The 17,603-nt window shown below is 46.1% G+C and overlaps 1 protein-coding gene across 5 annotated transcripts in view; it reads left to right on the top strand.

Annotated features, from left to right (window-relative positions):
- Nucleotides 1-17,603, top strand: part of kcnc3a (potassium voltage-gated channel, Shaw-related subfamily, member 3a) — an 84,654-nt gene that overhangs the window by 48,144 nt on the left and 18,907 nt on the right. For 3 of the 5 annotated variants that reach the window (XR_010326552.1, XM_064314553.1, XM_064314550.1), the window contains exons 3-4: nt 1,191-2,175; nt 6,983-7,177. Coding sequence is in view for 4 of the 5 variants with exons in the window: in XM_064314553.1 (XP_064170623.1) it covers nt 1,191-2,175; nt 6,983-7,177 (1,180 nt within the window). In the remaining variant the exon portion in view is untranslated. Of the gene's footprint in view, nt 1-1,190; nt 2,176-6,982; nt 7,178-12,570; nt 15,153-17,603 lie in introns of those variants that run through there. The other 2 variants (XM_064314551.1, XM_064314552.1) reach the window with 2 other exon arrangements.

Raw genomic sequence — 17,603 nt, 5'->3', positions numbered from 1 at the left:
ACACTCACACGCATGCACACATACACAGGTACACACTCAGGCACACACACACATGAACTGTAAGCAAGACTGAGAGGTAGCCTTGACACACACAGATTAACGGAGGAGTATTGATCTAGATTGATAGGTTTGAGACAGAGAGAGAATGGCACACACTTTATACTGGTGGCTACACACACAGACAGATCAATAGACATATATCTGCGCAAGAGCGAACATGACGTCTGTGCTTTGATAATGGTGCCCGTGAATCTCACATCCCCATCAGCCCTCTCTCTCTATCCCTCTCTCACTCCCCCCTCTATCTCTCCCCCTCTCTCTCTATCTCTCTCCCCTGCTCCCCCTCTCTTGCTCTCTCCCTCTCCCCCAGCGCAGTGTCAATGAGATTGCAGCATTCAACGTGCTTATACTGTATTAGCCCCATCCCCATCCCTCTCTCCCTCTCCCTCCCCCTCTCCTTCTCCCTCTCCCTCTCCCCCCTCTTTCCCTCTCTGCCATTTCATGGTGTTTGGCTCCCTCTGTCTTCCGACTCTTTCTGCAGATCTGTGCAGCCAAGCGTGGTGTTTCTGCAGTGTCTTCGCACAGTCTCTTTTATTCTCCGGGTTCAATGATAATGTCTCACCGTTCTCTATTAATCTGCAGCAATGTACTCAGCTTCCGGGGTTAGAGCTACGGTAGCGTCGTCTTGTCGTCTTGTGTCTCTGCAACGGCTCTTGAGCCTCAGCGCGGTGGTTTTGCAGGTTATGCGCTTGTGCGGTAGAGCTGAAGGTTCCGTCTCTGTTGCTGTTGTAGTGATTTAGACAGTAACTGAAGTTCCTTAGCGCCAGACCATAGTTCCTTAGCGCCAGACTGAAGTATCTTAGCACCAGGCCACAGTTCCTTAACGCCAGACTGTATTTCCTTAGCGCCAAACTGCAGTTCCTTAGCGCCAGACTGAAGTTCCTTAGCGCCAGACTGAAGTTAATTAGTGAAAAACTGAAGTTCCTTTGTGTAAAACTGAAGTTCCTTTGTGAAAAACTGAAGTTCCTTTGTGTAAAACTGAAGTTCCTTAGTGCCTAACTAGGAAGACCCTCTAGGCGCATACACACTCCCTGGTGATAAAGTAGAGTGTGATTCTGGCAGAACTGCCTCGATATCTCAAGTGTTTTCATGTCATAAACCGTCGTTCCTCCCTCTTTCTCTCCCTCCAGTACGTGGCGTTCGGCTCCCTCCTCTTCATCCTCATCTCCATCTCCACGTTTTGCCTGGAGACGCACGAGGCCTTCAACACCATCTACAACAAGACAGAAAATGTGACGGTGGACAACCGCACGCGGGAGGAGGTGGTCTTCGAGGTGGTCACCGACAGCTGGCTGACCTACGTGGAGGGCATGTGCGTCATCTGGTTCACCATCGAGGTCCTGCTCCGGGTCATCTTCTGCCCGGACAAGGCCGAGTTCTTCAAGAGCACCCTCAACATCATCGACTTCGTGGCCATCCTGCCCTTCTACCTGGAGGTGGGGCTGAGCGGCCTGTCCTCCAAGGCCGCCAAGGACGTGCTGGGCTTCCTGCGGGTGGTCCGCTTCGTCCGAATCCTCCGGATCTTCAAGCTCACCCGCCACTTCGTGGGCCTCCGGGTCTTGGGCCACACCCTGAGGGCCAGCACCAACGAGTTCCTCCTCCTCATCATCTTCCTGGCGCTGGGGGTCCTCATCTTCGCCACCATGATCTACTACGCCGAGCGGATCGGCGCCGACCCGAGGGACCCCACCGCCAGCGCCCACACTAACTTCAAGAACATCCCCATCGGGTTCTGGTGGGCGGTGGTCACCATGACCACCCTGGGCTACGGGGACATGTACCCCGTCACGTGGTCGGGCATGCTGGTGGGCGCCCTGTGCGCCCTGGCGGGGGTGCTGACCATCGCCATGCCCGTGCCCGTCATCGTCAACAACTTCGGGATGTACTACTCCCTGGCCATGGCCAAGCAGAAGCTCCCCAAGAAGAAGAACAAGCATATCCCCCGGGCCCCCCAGCCCGGCTCGCCCAACTACTGCAAGCCCGACGCGCTGGCTATGGCCACCGCCTCGCCCCACAGGATCATGGGAAACGTGCTGGGCGGGGTTGTCGGGTCAGGAAGCGTAGGGGGGGACTGTCCCCTGGCGCAAGAGGAGATTATCGAAATCAATCGTGCGGGTGAGTGCTTATTTAAGGTTTTTTTCTCTTATTCTTTTGGCCAATGATGAAGCGGTGTCCGTGCATATTTAGGCTTGGTTGTCTTCCTGTATTTTTCCTTCATTATGTGCACGATATTTCCTCATTACTATTTTTCCGATATGAAGAAAGACAACAGATATTCTCATGAGGTAGGAACAAGACCCCCTGACATTCTCTCAGGGTCCAGAAAAAAAGAAACTTGCCTAATGAAAACAAAATGGAACAAAAATCCAACTCCGATTATTTCAACTTTGTTTACAGATGTGGAAAAATGAACAGACCTTTAAACAGAATATTTTTAAGGTTTAAGTACAAAAATAATTAAACAATAACAGTTTGAAGTTCAAGTGAATTTGAAATGTCCATAATACCCAGTAAGTTCATGATTTGACAAATATGTAACTCAGAAGCACTTTTCTGTTCTCTAGCTGAGGCCAGCTATATCAGGGCTTGGCTTTGTCAACTGGTGCTGACATAAGCGGAATTCCGTGAGCTTTGTCACCAGATATTCCCTCTTTGAAAGGACTTTTCCTTGTCGGGACTTGAACCTGGAGAAGAGAGACTGTGAGACAGCCAGTTTAGCGTTCCTCTCCTTGGGAATGCATCCTAATCTAAGGGCTGTGTCCCATACACAGTCACCATCAACTCACACACTTTCAGAGGCAAAGTTCATTTAAGATGCATCCACTAGAAACAGACCACCACTCTGCCATGCAGTAAAAAGCACACTTGATATATAAACAGATGTACATTATTGAAATTCTGATACTGATGCTGTCTGGTTATGATTTTTTTATTAGTTAGAGTCATTTAATCTAACTAAAACCAAGTCTGAAAGTGACTGTGATGTGGTCAAATTACTGATGAGTGGGGCATCTCTCAATGGTCTATAGGGTCTATTGTCATTTAAACTTTGTAATGTTATCAGTTAACCTTGATTCTAAGTCAAATAATTGGTTAGCAATGTCTAAAGCACAAACCTATTAGATACTATTTGGACATGGTATTACGGTCCTTGTACGTCTCTGTATGAAGTTGGCTACGCTCTCCTGTTTTCAATTACAGAGCTGTATGGTCCAGGCCTCCTTTACAGGCTGATAGAAATCTGATCTGATCAGCATGAGGATTTGTGACAGTGTTAGGTTTTCTCACAGAGGCCCTAAAACACAAAAATGGAGGGAATACATCGGCCCTGTCATTGAATAAATGTGCTTTAAGATTAAATAACATCTGCAGCAGAGAGGAGCCTTAAATTGACGAGTCTAGTATTTTGTATCAAAGTCTTCGTGATTCCAATTTCCGTGTGCGAATTTTCCGCTGAGGATCACTGCGTTGATTTTAGCGAGGCTGTTTTGAAGCCAAGTATTTGGCGACAGAAAAAGGGAACAGTTAAGCACCGCTGTCATAAGGAAATTGAAGACCTGCTATTTAAAGAATCGGGAATGGAAACAGATTTGCTCGTATTTGTGTGCGCGCGCATATTTACTTCTGTGTGTGTTTAGAGCTGCGCGCGAGTCCATCCTTTAACCGCATCTTTAATTAAACAGATTTATAAAACGGTAAAAAACGGCGGTCTGTGAAAAGTTCGTTTCGACACAAACCAGACGCAGCTCCGGATTCCCATCGTGATCCAGTAATCTCTGATTGCTGCTTCTTATTTTGGCGCCTCAGCGCGGCGTGCAGTATAAATATTTGGTTGTAAAATGGGGTTGTCATACAGCTGATTTTGATGGAAGACAGAAATGTAATTAAACTTAGACCGGGGGATTATGCCTGTCGAGAGCCTCGCCGGCGTATAAAATGTCTTTAAATCAAAAGCGCACCCACCCGCTAATCGTTCTCTTCAGAGCGTGTACCGAGGGGTGGTTTCGCTTGTGATGGTGGGGATGGGGGGGTGGTGGGTTCTTACCCCGGAGGGCAGCCATCTTCCTCGCTGAGTTGGAAATTATGATTGGCTGGTGAGCTCATGTTGCCGAGAGCGTGCCGTCTGTCAGCCAAGTATTAAATACGGTGAAAAAATGAAAATATTTTCAAAATTAATCCGAGGGCGATTATACTAACCGTCAGTTAGTAGGATCTACTAACCATCCATTTAGATATATTTTCCCCCAGAAACTCTGGATGTCATAAAGTCAAATGGATGGATGTCAAAAGCACACTTTAATGGACATGGTTTTGCTCTCAACTGAACAATATAGAGTTATAATATGAACAACATAAATAATGTCAAAGCAATACTTAATACACTGTATTTATGTTTTTTTATTATTATCATGTTCATTAATGTAAATCAACTTTGGCATAATATTATTCATTTACCTTCACCTAAAAATGACTAATTAATCAAACATTTGGCAAGCAATGTTAATCTGGATGGCCTTGTATCCTGCTGTGCTCCAAATTAAACACTGTACTTAATTCTAAATACTGCTTCACTGAAAATATGAAGCGTCCATACCACCTGCACTGTATTTTGGACATATTTGGTATGATCTACTGAAGACAAATTTTATGATGATTTGTGAATATTGGTTGCCTTATTAGAAATGGACATTCAGAAATTCTTGGGCATGACTAAAAAAGTGGCTTCATATGGCTTTGTGGTCTATGTTTGTGTGTGCACGTGTGTGCGTTTGTACACGTGTGTGTGTGCACGTGTACATGTGCGTGTGTACGTGTGTGTGTGACCAGGGGCAGTGTGATTTCCTCATCCTGGTTAAACTCTGGCCTATGCCAACAGTTACTCACCTGTCCAGTGGCACATGCAACAGACTGAAGAATAACAAATATATAATTAAAATAAGCACTTTTACCTCTTATTTCTTTGTATGTGCTCTCAATTTTAAATACATTTCAAACACAATATTTAGCAGAAAGCCCAAAACTCTGGACTTAGTTGCCTTTGTGTAGGTATATTGTGTCAAACATCGTTGGGCCACACTTCATTTGTTAATGTTAAATTAGCACTGTTATGAGTTGAATTATCACTGCACATTTTACTGTGTAGCAACTGTCCATTCTAACCCTCTTCTTCCATGTTATACACTGTTTTATTTGGTATAACTTGTCCAGAAGCTTCTCTCAGCCAACTGACTTTGTGGGGATGGCAATGTACCTCTGAACAGCAGATTTCCCCTTAGAATGACGACTGGTGTAACATTGTACTACTGCTATGTTATAATATGAGGTACATATTGTGTGTATTACTGTCCTTATGCTCTGGGTTAATTTTAAAGAGTTAGCTCAGCTGTTTGCTCTTTAAAGATCAGATAGCGTGAGACAATTTTTATTTACCCTGCAAACACCCCTTTTCTGTCACTTTGTCTCCTTACCTACGTCTCTCTCTCTTTGTCAACTTTGCCAGGGGTGATCCCTGAGAATTGTTGAGCAGTAACTCATGTCACATTAGATTTGACAGCTGTGTCGGAAGCTATAAGCACAACCCTGCAGCATCTTCTCTCCTCTTATCTCTCACACTCTCTCTCTGTCCCTCCCTCTCCCTCTCTCTCTCTTGCTTTGTCTCTCTTCTCGCTCAAGCTCTTTCCCCATCTCCTCTCTCCCTGTCTTTTTTTTCTTTCGCTCTGTACTCTCTCTGTCCCCCTCTCCTTCCCTGTCTCCTCTTGCTCTCTCCCTCTATCTCTGTCTCTTTTCCTCCCTCTCTCTGTCTTTCTTCCCCCTCTCTCTGTCACCCTCTCTCCCTCTCCTTCCCTGTCTTCTCCCTCTTCCCCCTCTCTCTATCCCTGTTGCTCTCTTCCCTCTCTCTCTCTCTCTGTTGCTCTCTCCCCTCTTTCTCTCTCACTTCCCTCTCTCTCTGCTGCTCTCTTCCCCCCCCCTCTCTCTCTCTCTGTTGCTCTCCCCCCCCCTTCTCAGTGCAGTATAAATGTGCTGCAGTGTCCTCTCCAGTCAGTGCCCTGTGCTGTGTGCGGTGTTTGTCTCTTCTCTTGGTTGCGTTTGTGAGCGCAGTGTTGGGTGTGACCCAACCCGTGGCTCAGGGTCAGGCTGTTCCCACTGTGCAGAGCATCGCTGAATCAGCATTGTTTCCACCCCACGTTTCTGTCCACGTCGACTCAACAGATTATTCACTGAATTTGCCAAAAGTGTTTCAGTGTCTGTCAGTGTAATCGGACCCAAACTCCAACATTAAAAACATGTTGATTTGTTAAATCTTGCCTTTTATGTAAATGAACTGCTCGACCTGATATCAATTCAGTTCAGATTGGCTTGACCCAGAGGGGCGGAGCCAGTCCGTATGTGGCCTGTGCCCTGTGCGACGGTATTGGCTGAGTGTCTGTGTCTGTCTTCCCAGCATGCCTCACTCTCGGTTTGCAGTAAATTGTACCAGCTGGCAGAAGAGTGTCCCCCATTGAGTACAGTGCGGTGCTTCATTTTGTATAGCTCTCCTCCTGATTCCTCCTGTGCTGTGATGTTATTGTAATGACTGGCGTTACTATGGGAAACTAATATTCTTCTTCTGACCCTCCCACCTCCTTCATTCCCTAAACTCCTCCCCCCGAATCATTCCATGTGCTCCTCAATCCCTTACTCTTGCATTACCTCCCCGGTATATTCACCACCACCTCCTTCTCTCCTGCTCTCATCCTAACCTCCACCTCAACTCTCTCTTTCTCTCTCTTCTCCTTGTCCTCCCTTTTCTACCCAATATTACTTTCCTTTCCTCTTCTTCACCCAAATCCTCAATTACTTCCCGATCTCCGCCTCCACTCTCTGCCACCTACACACGCCCCCCCCCCCCCGTTTCCTGACGGCCAATCGCGCACCTCCTCAGACTCCAAGCAGAACGGAGATGCCGCCAACGCCGCGCTGGCCAATGAGGACTGCCCCACCATTGACCAGGTGCTGGGGCCGGACGAGAAGAGCCCGGCGACAAGCGCGGTCAGCCGTGAGCGCTTCCCCCATGACCGCGCCTGCTTCCTCCTCAGCACCGGCGAATTCAGAGCCACAGACGGGAATGTGAGGAAAGGTACGCGCAGACCCTCGAGCATGCGCTCTATACATGCTATACACACTATATACACGGTACACTATACACTATACACACAATGCTCTCTATACACGCTATACACACTATATACACGGTACACTATACACTATACACACAATGCTCTCTATACACGCTATACACTCTATATACACTGTACACTATACACTATACACACAATGCTCTCTATACACGCTATACACACTATATACACTGTACACTATACACACCCATACACTATACACTATACACACTATGCGCTCTATACACGCTATACACACACTACCCACACATGCACTCTGTACACTCCATACACACACACTATGTACTCTATATATGCTATACACACACTATGCAATCCATACACAATATACACACTGTACACACTATACAATACACATAACCCACACATGCACTCGAAACACACTATATATACTGTACAGTATACACACTATACACTCCATACAGACTGTACACACTATACACACTATGCACTCTGTACACACTATACACACATTATACACTCTATAAACACTATACACACTACCCACACATGCACTCTACACACACTATTCAATCTATACATGCTGTACACTAAACACACATGCTATACACACTATACACACTGTACACTATACACACTACCCACACATGCACTCCATACACACTATACGCTCACACACTGTGCACATACACATTATACACACAAATACTATACACACTACACTCATTGTATACACATACACACTATACACACTGTACACACGTGGTACATTCTATACACACACTATACACATACACACTATACACACACTCACTGTACACACATACACATTATACACACTATACACTGTACACAATATACACATACCCACTATACACACATTATACACACCCAAACTATACACATATTATACACACATGCATACTGTACACACATGCACATTATACACACTATACACACACACCAGACACATTCACACTATACACACTATATGGAGTATACACATACACTATACACACATGCACAGTTTATACACACATACACACAAACACAAATACACAATACACTGTATGCACATGCTCACTATACACACACATACACAAACACACATGCACATACTTGTGCACATGGACACTATACACACTATACTATACACACACTGTACATACATACACACTATATGTACACACATACACATATATACACACTGTACACACACATACACGCATGCACACATGTACATACACATACTGACTTACTCACATACGGATAATGCAAATGAATAGCAAGGATACATTTCCATCAAATTCTTATTTTAAACCCCACGTTAATATGGACGTTATAACTCAAGAGAGGTTGACGTTAGACAGGTTGACTAATCTCTGTGAGCAAAGCTGGGCCGCTACTGGTAATGGTTATTTTAAGTCTTCTGCTAGCCGAAACGACGTGATAATTGTGCAGTACAGATTTAAACTTTCTAGGCGGAACAACTTTCAGGCGCAATCATGGGACAGCTAAGCAAACTGCCGTCACGAGCATGGACTCAAAGCAGTGTTCAGTGGCGTCGGTTTAGACATTTTGAACGTCAAACACTTCATTTCCTGCATTCTGGTGAGTTTTTATGCACCAATTTGTGCCTTTTCTGCATCAATTTATGGTGGAAATGTAAAGGAAAACAAATTCAGGGGGACAAATGCACACGTTCTAAATATTGAGGGGGAGCGAACGTTAAAAAGAAATATCGATAGCTAAAACAAACTTGTAATTTTACAAGACGTGTCCATAACGTTACACAAAACATTTGCTAAAATACTAACACTGCAACATGGGGAGTCACGTTAATTCCCTCCATAGCAACCGAGTGCAACTATCGCCAGGTAGTTTTCTAAGTTAAGTGAACATCACATTCAGACAGTGTAACGACAGCTATTAACTAGCTAGCTACTTATCATACTATCAGATATCATAGTCCATTCATTGACAACTAGCTAGCTAACAATGACGTTAGCTGGCATATTGATAGGTAACGTTACAAATATAAGATTACCGTTACCGTTCTTTCCAACCGCTGTGTGTCACTGACTTTAGCTGACGTTGTCATAAAAGTTTTCCCGACCGTGAAAACTGCCTGGCTTTTTACATTTTGGACAGATGCTAGTGGGTAATCTATCGCTGTTTCTGTCGCAGAACTTTCGACACAAGCAAATTCGGAAGCGCTATCCTAAAATTTCTTCTTACCATTTTAATTTCTATAAGGGTTATGGGAAGTGAAGTCCATAGTATGATCGGCTTGAGCAATCACCTCGTCCCACCCGTCCCAATGGGTTCCTATGCCAATGGCAGTCATCATCCCAGCAGTTATCTCCGTCCTCATTGGTCAGAGGAGTTATCATTCCCAGAGTACTCTGGGGTAATTACAGAGAGGGCCTGCTAAAATTTTTTGGCAACAATCTAAATTTAATTAACATTACTAAACATTTAATTCATAATGTACCTTATCTGACCTGTTCTGTAGTATTTGGCATCTGCCAAATAAATGGAATGTAATGTAATATTAAACTGAAATTTAGCTTACCGTCATTCCTTTGTAGCAAGCCACTGTGTGGTAAAGAAAAAACAAAACAGAACAAACAAAAAAAAAAATACTATTTGAGTCAGTAGTTGATGACCAAATTGTTATTTAATTCCAAATGACACTTATGTGCACACACACACACCAACATAAACATACACACGTATGCCCACACACACTCGCATATACACATACACACTCACAAAGACATGCATATGCACACAAACACATATGCTCACACGCATGTATAAACTCACAAACGTGTACACCCCCCCTCCCCACACACACCGACACCCTCCCACACACACACTCTCTCTCTCTCGCTCACACACCCACAGACACACACACACTCACAGTGATGATGCTGACAGTAAGAAAGACTGCAGACTCCCTGGCCCTGCTCCCTTTCACCCCGACTCTTCCCCATCCACTTCCTGTTAGACAGGAAGCATTTTAGGCCCGCAGGAACCTGCATAATCCCGCTGGATTTTATTCCTCCCAAGCCTGTAACATGAGTAGTGCACACACAGTGATCCTCCTGCTTTCCTATTTGAAATAAGAGACAGAACGATGGAGGGAGCACCAACAGGAGCCCTCTATGATCCAGTATTAGTTTCATCCCTGAAGTTCTGATCATCACGGATGAGTCACTCTTATTCCCAGACCAGAGAAGTCTCCTCAGTCCTGATCCCATCCCGGTCCCCATTCACTGCCATCCCGCAAGTTTATCCTCTTTTCCCACCCTCATCCCCTCATCCCCGTGGGACCTCTCCCATTCTCTCCAGTCCCTCACCGTCCATCCCAGCGCTTCATTACTCTTCCATGGGCGTGCCGGGTCAGGGGGGAGAGGAGGCGAGAGAGGCCTGCCCCCCCGCTGGCCAGCCGGTTTTGGCTCTGCGGTGGACGGGTAGCCGAAAAAGGGACAGGCTCCCTGTGCCCCGTGCCCCAGTGGAAAGGCTGGGGGTTCCGCACGGAGGAGCCGGGAAATCCGTGTCTGATCAAACGGGAATGGCATGGAACGCCGTCCGTCTGGCGCTATGGAGACCTTGGCGTGACGGGGAGCCCGAGGAGCTCTGGTCACGGGAGAGGGAAAGATCACGCGACGGGTGACTCCAGGGTACCTCGTCACATGATCGGTCTCTGTCGCGTGATGGGCTGCTCCTGTGGTAAAGGTGTGAAGCTGTCGTGACAGATGGAAGGGGCAAGTGGGCTTCTCTGTCTGTAGATAGAGCGCTGAGTGTAGCCATGAGAACGGGATAGTCGTTGGGCTTCTTTGTCTGTAGATAGAGCACTGACTGTAGCCGTGGGAACGGGAGAGGCAGGTACAGTTCTCTGTCTGTAGATAGAACTCTGACTGTAGCTGTGGGAACAGGAGAGGCAGTGGGTTTCTGTCTGTAGATAGAGTGCTGACTGTAGCCGTGGAAACAGAAGAGTCGTTGGGCTTCTCTGTCTGTAGATAGAGCGCTGAGTGTAGCCATGAGAACAGAACAGTCATTAGGCTTCTCTGTCTGTAGATTCAGCAATGATTGTGGCCATGGGAATGGGAGTGGCTTCTCCGCCTGTAAATAGAGGACTGACTGTAGCCGTGGGAATGGAAGAGTCGGTGGGGTTCTCTGTCTGTAGATAGAGAATTAACTGTAGCCATGGAAACACAAATCATTGGGCTTCTCTGTCTGTAGAGAGTATTGACTGTAGCCGTGGGAATGGGAGAGGTGGGTGCGGTTTTCTGTCTGTAGATAGAACTCTGACTGTAGGCATGGGAATGGGAGAGGTGGGTGCGGTTCTCTGTCTGTAGATAGAACTCTGACTGTAGCTGTTGGAACAGGCAGATGGTAAGTACTGTAATGGCTGTGCGTTTCATTTCATTTTACAGTCCATTACACTGGTATTACATAATCCAGCCTACATAACACCAGCATCTCCTGGAGAGATTAAAATGTGAAAGACTCTAATTGGACCACTCTAGGGAGTTTAACCTTCAACAGTTTTAACATCAAAAAACAGCACAAGGAAAATATCAGAATGCTATTGATATTTTCCATATTTTTTTTATCAACCAGCCATTGACACATTCAACATTAAGCTCATAAACAGTCTGTGCTGTACTGTACAGTGCTTTATGTAGTATTGCATTAACTCGACTAGCAGCCTGTTATCCTGTTGAGCTGTGAACGGCTCGTATTTTCACTGCAGTACAGTTGGACATGCATACATGCAGCCTGCTGTTTTCTGCTCCTCTCTACCGCTGGTCTTTCTGTCTTTCCCTCTATCTGTCCTTCCTCCTCCTGTCCTTCTTTCTGTCTTTCTCTCTTTCCTTCCTTCCTGCTTCCTCTCTTGTCATTCATTGCTTTGTTGGTCATTGCTTTCTTTCTTTTCCTCTCTCCTCCCTGCACACCATCTTTGCTCACGTCATCCCTCCATCCCTCACCTTTTTTTTCACCCCCTTTCCTCCCCCGCTCTGTTTCTCCACCTCCTCTCCTCCCCCTCTCCTCCTTTTCTCCTTTCTCTCTGCTTCTCTCCTGTTCTCTCCACCCCTCTCCTTCTGCCCTCCCCCTCTCTTTCCTTCTTTTTTGTCCTCTGCTGGCTGTTCCATCTCACTCCTTCTCCTGGTCCCCAATCCCTCCCTCCCCTTCTCCTTGGCTTATTCCCTGGTTCCAATCTGTTTCCCAAATGCACCCCCATTACCAACTTAAAATAACCCCGACCCCTCCCCCACAAAAAAACCACACATGGTTCACCCCCAACCCACTCCACCCCTGTCCTTAAAACAATCCCTTAAATCCCCGACACAAACACCAGAAGCTGCAGCAGCCAGCCCTGCCTCCCCTCCAAGTGAGGAATGGTTCAAGCCGGAGGGGCCCCTGTTACAACAGGACCTCAATGCAAACTCCGCCTCTTCCTGGATCAAACCATAGAGCACGGAGGTAACACCTCTCACGCACATGCACATACTGCACACACGCTCTCACACGCACGCACATACTGTACACACACTCTCACACGCATGCACATACTGTGCACACACTCTCACACGCACGCACATACTGTACACACACTCTCACACGCATGCACATACTGCACACACGCTCTCACACGCACGCACAAACTGTACACACACTCTCATACGCATGCACATGCACACAATTTCACACACATGCACACAAAGGCACATACACACTCTGACACACTCTCACATACGTGCACATTCACATACTCTTGCATGCACACACACACACATGCTTTTTCGTCTCACACACACATACACATATACACACACAAAATACACAATCACACTGTGGAATTCACAACTCCTACCCTATTACAAACACAAATTTGAACAGTATTTACCATTTGCAGTTACACACACACACACACACACCACACACAGACTTTACAAAAAATAGCATTCATGAAATGGTGTGAGTTTTTGCATGACAATGGATTGCTGGTGAATGCAATGAGTTAAAATGTTATCCTATTTTATCGACTTTGGTTATGTATATGACTTAAAGTGTTAAGACTGTATGCAGGAGAATATTTGTTTGTATGTTTGTATATGTGCGCTTGTGAGTGGGTGTGTGTGTACGTGTGTACGTGTGTGTGACAAATACTGCTTTGACATGGTTAAGGTTGGGTTAATGTTGTCATTTCTAAACCCGGTCATGTTTATGTGTTCCTGCCATCTCCCCAGATTTCCACCCTGCCCATTTGGTACCACCCCCCCTGTCACCCCACCCCCGCATTAACCCAACCCATGGCCGGTATTTGGTGTTACAGAATTCACACTCTCAGCTAGCCAAAGCCGCAGGCTAGCTGAGAGCGTCCATGGAGCGCATGTAGCGCGAGCAAAGAACCTGAAATCTGCTCTGAGCGAGTCTGCCAATTACATGTCCGTGACTCATCAGACCTGGTCCCTGCGCTAAGCTAACCGCGTTACGCAGCGACGTAGCGCGGGATCCCCTGTGGGTCAGCACGGCACGACTGTGTGTGTGTGTGTGCGTGTGTGTGTGTGTGTGTGTGTGGGGCTGTGTGTGTGTGTGTGTGTGTGTGTGTGTGTGCTGTGTGTGCGTGTGTGTGTGTGTGTGTGGGGCTGTGTGTGTGTGTGTGTGTGTGCTGTGTGTGCGTGTGTGTGTGTGCGTGTGTGTGTGGGGCTGTGTGTGTGTGTGTGTGTATGCTGTGTGTGTGTGTGTGTGTATGTGTGTGTGTGCTGTGTGTGTGTGTGTGTGTGTGTGTTTGTGTGTGGGCATGTATTACTATTTTTGTGAGAATCAAATGTCTCCACAAGGATAGTACGATGAGGAAAATTACGCAAGGTGGGGACCTTTTGCTGGTCCCCACAAGTTCAAGAGGCTGTTTTAGGGTTAGGACTTAGGGTTAGGGTTAGGGTTACAATTAGGTTAAGGTTAGGGTTAAGGTTAGGCATGTAGTGGTTGGGGTTAGAGTTAGGGTTAGGGTTAGGGTTAGAGGTTACGGAATGAATGTAAGTCAATGGGTGTGTGTGTGTGTGGCTGTTTGTGTTTGTGTGTATGTGTGTGGCTGTTTGTGTGTGTGTGTGTGTGTGTGTGTGTGTGTGTGTGTGTGTGGCTGTTTGTGAGTATGTGTGTGTGTAATGTGTATGGCTGTGTGTGTGTGTGCTGTGTGTGTGTGGCTGTTTGTGTGTGTGTGTGTGTGTGTACTGTGTATGGCTGTGTGTGTATGTGTGTGCTGTGTGTATGTATATGTGTGTGTGTGTGTGTGTGCTGTGTGTGTATGGCTGTGTGTGTGTGTGTGTGTCACATCTGTACGTTGGCTGTTGTTGTCATTGCAGTGTCGCTCAGGGATGGCGTGTTGTCTGACGTACTCTGTGTTGTTGTGTCTTCCCTCGCAGGTTGTGTCATATCGTGCGTTTGTATGTCGGCTATTGTTGTTCTGTATTATATTGTGTTGCCGTCCTCCCGACTCCTTTTTTTTGTGTGTCGTATTTTGTGTTCCCGTCTCTTTTGTGCGTTGCTATGGCCCTCTCTTTCTGCTCCTGGTGTTTACCCTGGCGGTGCGACCGCGGCCTCTGACGCAACAGCCCAAATTTTGAGAAAACAAACGTGCGTAAACAAACGAAACGCGGCGTCCGTGATTTATTTCACGCGTTAAGCCTCTGCTCCTTGCTAACAGTTGTTGTGACTGTATTTTAAAAATTCGGAGTTGCTAAGACCGTGTCACGCCCCGTCTCTCTCCCCAGGGTAAAGGAGCAGAGGTCATGGGTGGTGCTGGTTGTACACAGACCACCACTTTGAGGTGGACTGAATAGTATTCCGTTACTGATGAACGACCGAGGCTCCGCCCACACGCAAGGAGGAATCGTGCTCTCTTTCCTGTGGGCGTGGCCAGGTGCCCGTCACACCCCGGGGAAGGGGGGGGAGGGGGAGGAGGGGGCGGGGCTGGAGCAGGCCGCCGCCCTCGTTAGGCCAATGCCATTGTGTGCATCACGGCAGGTTGTTTGCTTTGAAACCTGAGTGAAATGAAGGGGGGGAATAACATCGATTCCCACGCGAGCTCCAGCATTTTTAATGAAATACTATTCACTTGACCTTCCAAAACTGGTACTTCAGCCTTGAGTGTGTAGGCCGCTCCTGACGCGGAGACTGCCGCCCCGCGCAGCTAGCTTTCAAAGGGGCGCGAAGCCGACACTCAGGGACTCAAGTACCCACTGATATGCCCACCGAGACCCCGTGCTACTGTGTGACGGACGAATGGACGGACGGACGAACCGACGGACGGACTGACTGACTGACGGGCACGTTGCCGTGGGGACGCAGAAGGTAAGTGGGCGGAGCTTGAGGCTGGGCTCGCCCGGGCGGAAGCTGCTTGACGGATCTGCCCCGAGCCCCGAGCATAGAGCTTTGAAATGAGAAGGCAGTCAAGCAGAGCAGCCGAGTTACGGGGTCAGAAAGTTCAAAGCAAGTCCCGCCGCCCACAAACTCGGCCGGCCGATTTCGCTGATTCGTTCTAGCCTCCTGGCTGCAGAAGTGCACTAATTAGCAAATCCAGGCGATTGGAACAAAACACTGGGGAGGACTTGTACTTTCTGAGCGTAGCGAGGCCGTATGCAGTGATTTTTCTGAGCGATGTGCGCTAATTTGGCTGAGAGCACACACCGGGCCGATAAACGAAACCAGAGACCAGTCATTCATCCCGCAGAACTCCGGAATGAACCGCGGAAAAAATACTGACCTTCTCATTTTAAAGGAGGTCTCTCCTTTAACCCTGACCTGGTTTGCCTTGATGTCCTCCTGCTGAAAGTGTGTTTGCTGGTTTGTCGCTCCTTGACTTTTTCTGTGTGACGTTGTCCCCTTTGACCTCACTTGACCAAATGAATAGGACAGGGGTCAAAAAAGGTCAAAGGTTATAAGGTTGAGTCAGTTTTCAACTGACCTTCACTTCAGTTTCCTTCCCTTTCAACCCCACACTTTCATTGGTCATGTTCTGCCTCCTCTTGTGTGTATTGTTTTTGTGTTATCGTTCATGTCTGTGGATGCTGTTTGTGTGGATGCTGTTTGTTTGTGTGGATGGTGTTTGCTTGCGTGTTTGTGTGGATATTGTTTGTGTTGATTTTGTTTGTGTGGTTTTTTTGTTTAGGTGTTTTTGTGAATTCTGTTTTATTTGTGTACTTGTTTGTGTGAAAGCTGTTTGTTTGTGTAGATGTTGTTTGAGTATGTGTTTGTGTGGATTTTGTTTGTGTAGTTGTCTTTCCTTGTTTATTGTTTTGTGTCCCTGTCTGTAAACATTCATTTCTACCTGCTGTTCTCCCCCCAAACATCTCCCTAAACATCCTCTCTCACATCATCTTTTTCCTTTTCTCACTCTTTCTCTCTTTCTGCCTCCCTTCTTGATTCCCACTGTTGTCAAGGAAACAGTGGAAGAGAGCATTCTGGGACTTGTGATCAAAGAATTGTGGGAAAGAAAAATAAAGTAGTTATTTGAAAAAATACAATAATATCAATTTGAGTTTAAATATGTTTATTTATATATGCCAATAGCAACTAATCAAATAACATAAAAAACAAACTGCCATTAAACCATGTTCCCATGATGCACTGCCCCTAAATGTATTATTATTATTATTATTATTATTATTATTATTATTATTATTATTATTATTATTATTATTATTATTATTATTATTATTATCTGTTTTATTTAATTTTTTCTTTCCTTTAAATGTAACAAACTATTTATTGTCTTCACACTGGTTCATCTTAACCAGTCAAGACGTCGCTAAAATCAAAACTCTGACTCCAGCCTTTGAAACTCTGAAATACTGCCGAAAATGAGTGTTTTGTGGCAGAATTACCAGCAGACCAAAAAGCAATATGTCTTTGTCCAATAGAAGCCAGCTAAAACCCCCCTTCAGGGCATCTTGAGTTCAAGGGTTGTTGAACACAAGCAGCTAAAATGCACTTAAGTCAATTTTCCAGTTGAGAGAGAAGCTATAATATTCTAGAATGATACAAGGAAGCGCTTTAAGGCTACATTTACAGTGTTCTAAGAATATTTATTTAAATACCCTCTTTTTGTTGATTGTTTTTTCTTGCCTTTAATTTGCTGGGAAGCATGATTTGTCTTTTCAGTCTGGCATTTGACTAGTAACATTACTGTACATGTTTTTCTGACTGCTCAGAAGTACGACACAAGCGCGTCGAGGCATTCCTGACGCTGGTTGGTCAACCCTAAGGAAGCATGTCCCAGAATTCACTCAGCACTGCTGATGTAGCCTTGGCGCCGACTGCTTTGCATCGTGTCTGATGACCGTTGGGGACGGAGGGTGGCGTCATTGTTTTAATTTATTTCTTTTAATT

This window comes from Anguilla rostrata, chromosome 17 (assembly GCF_018555375.3).
Source record: "Anguilla rostrata isolate EN2019 chromosome 17, ASM1855537v3, whole genome shotgun sequence".
NCBI lineage: Eukaryota > Metazoa > Chordata > Actinopteri > Anguilliformes > Anguillidae > Anguilla > Anguilla rostrata.
The sequence above is the reverse complement of the archived record's forward strand: the minus strand, read 5'-3'. Positions and strand labels throughout refer to the sequence as shown.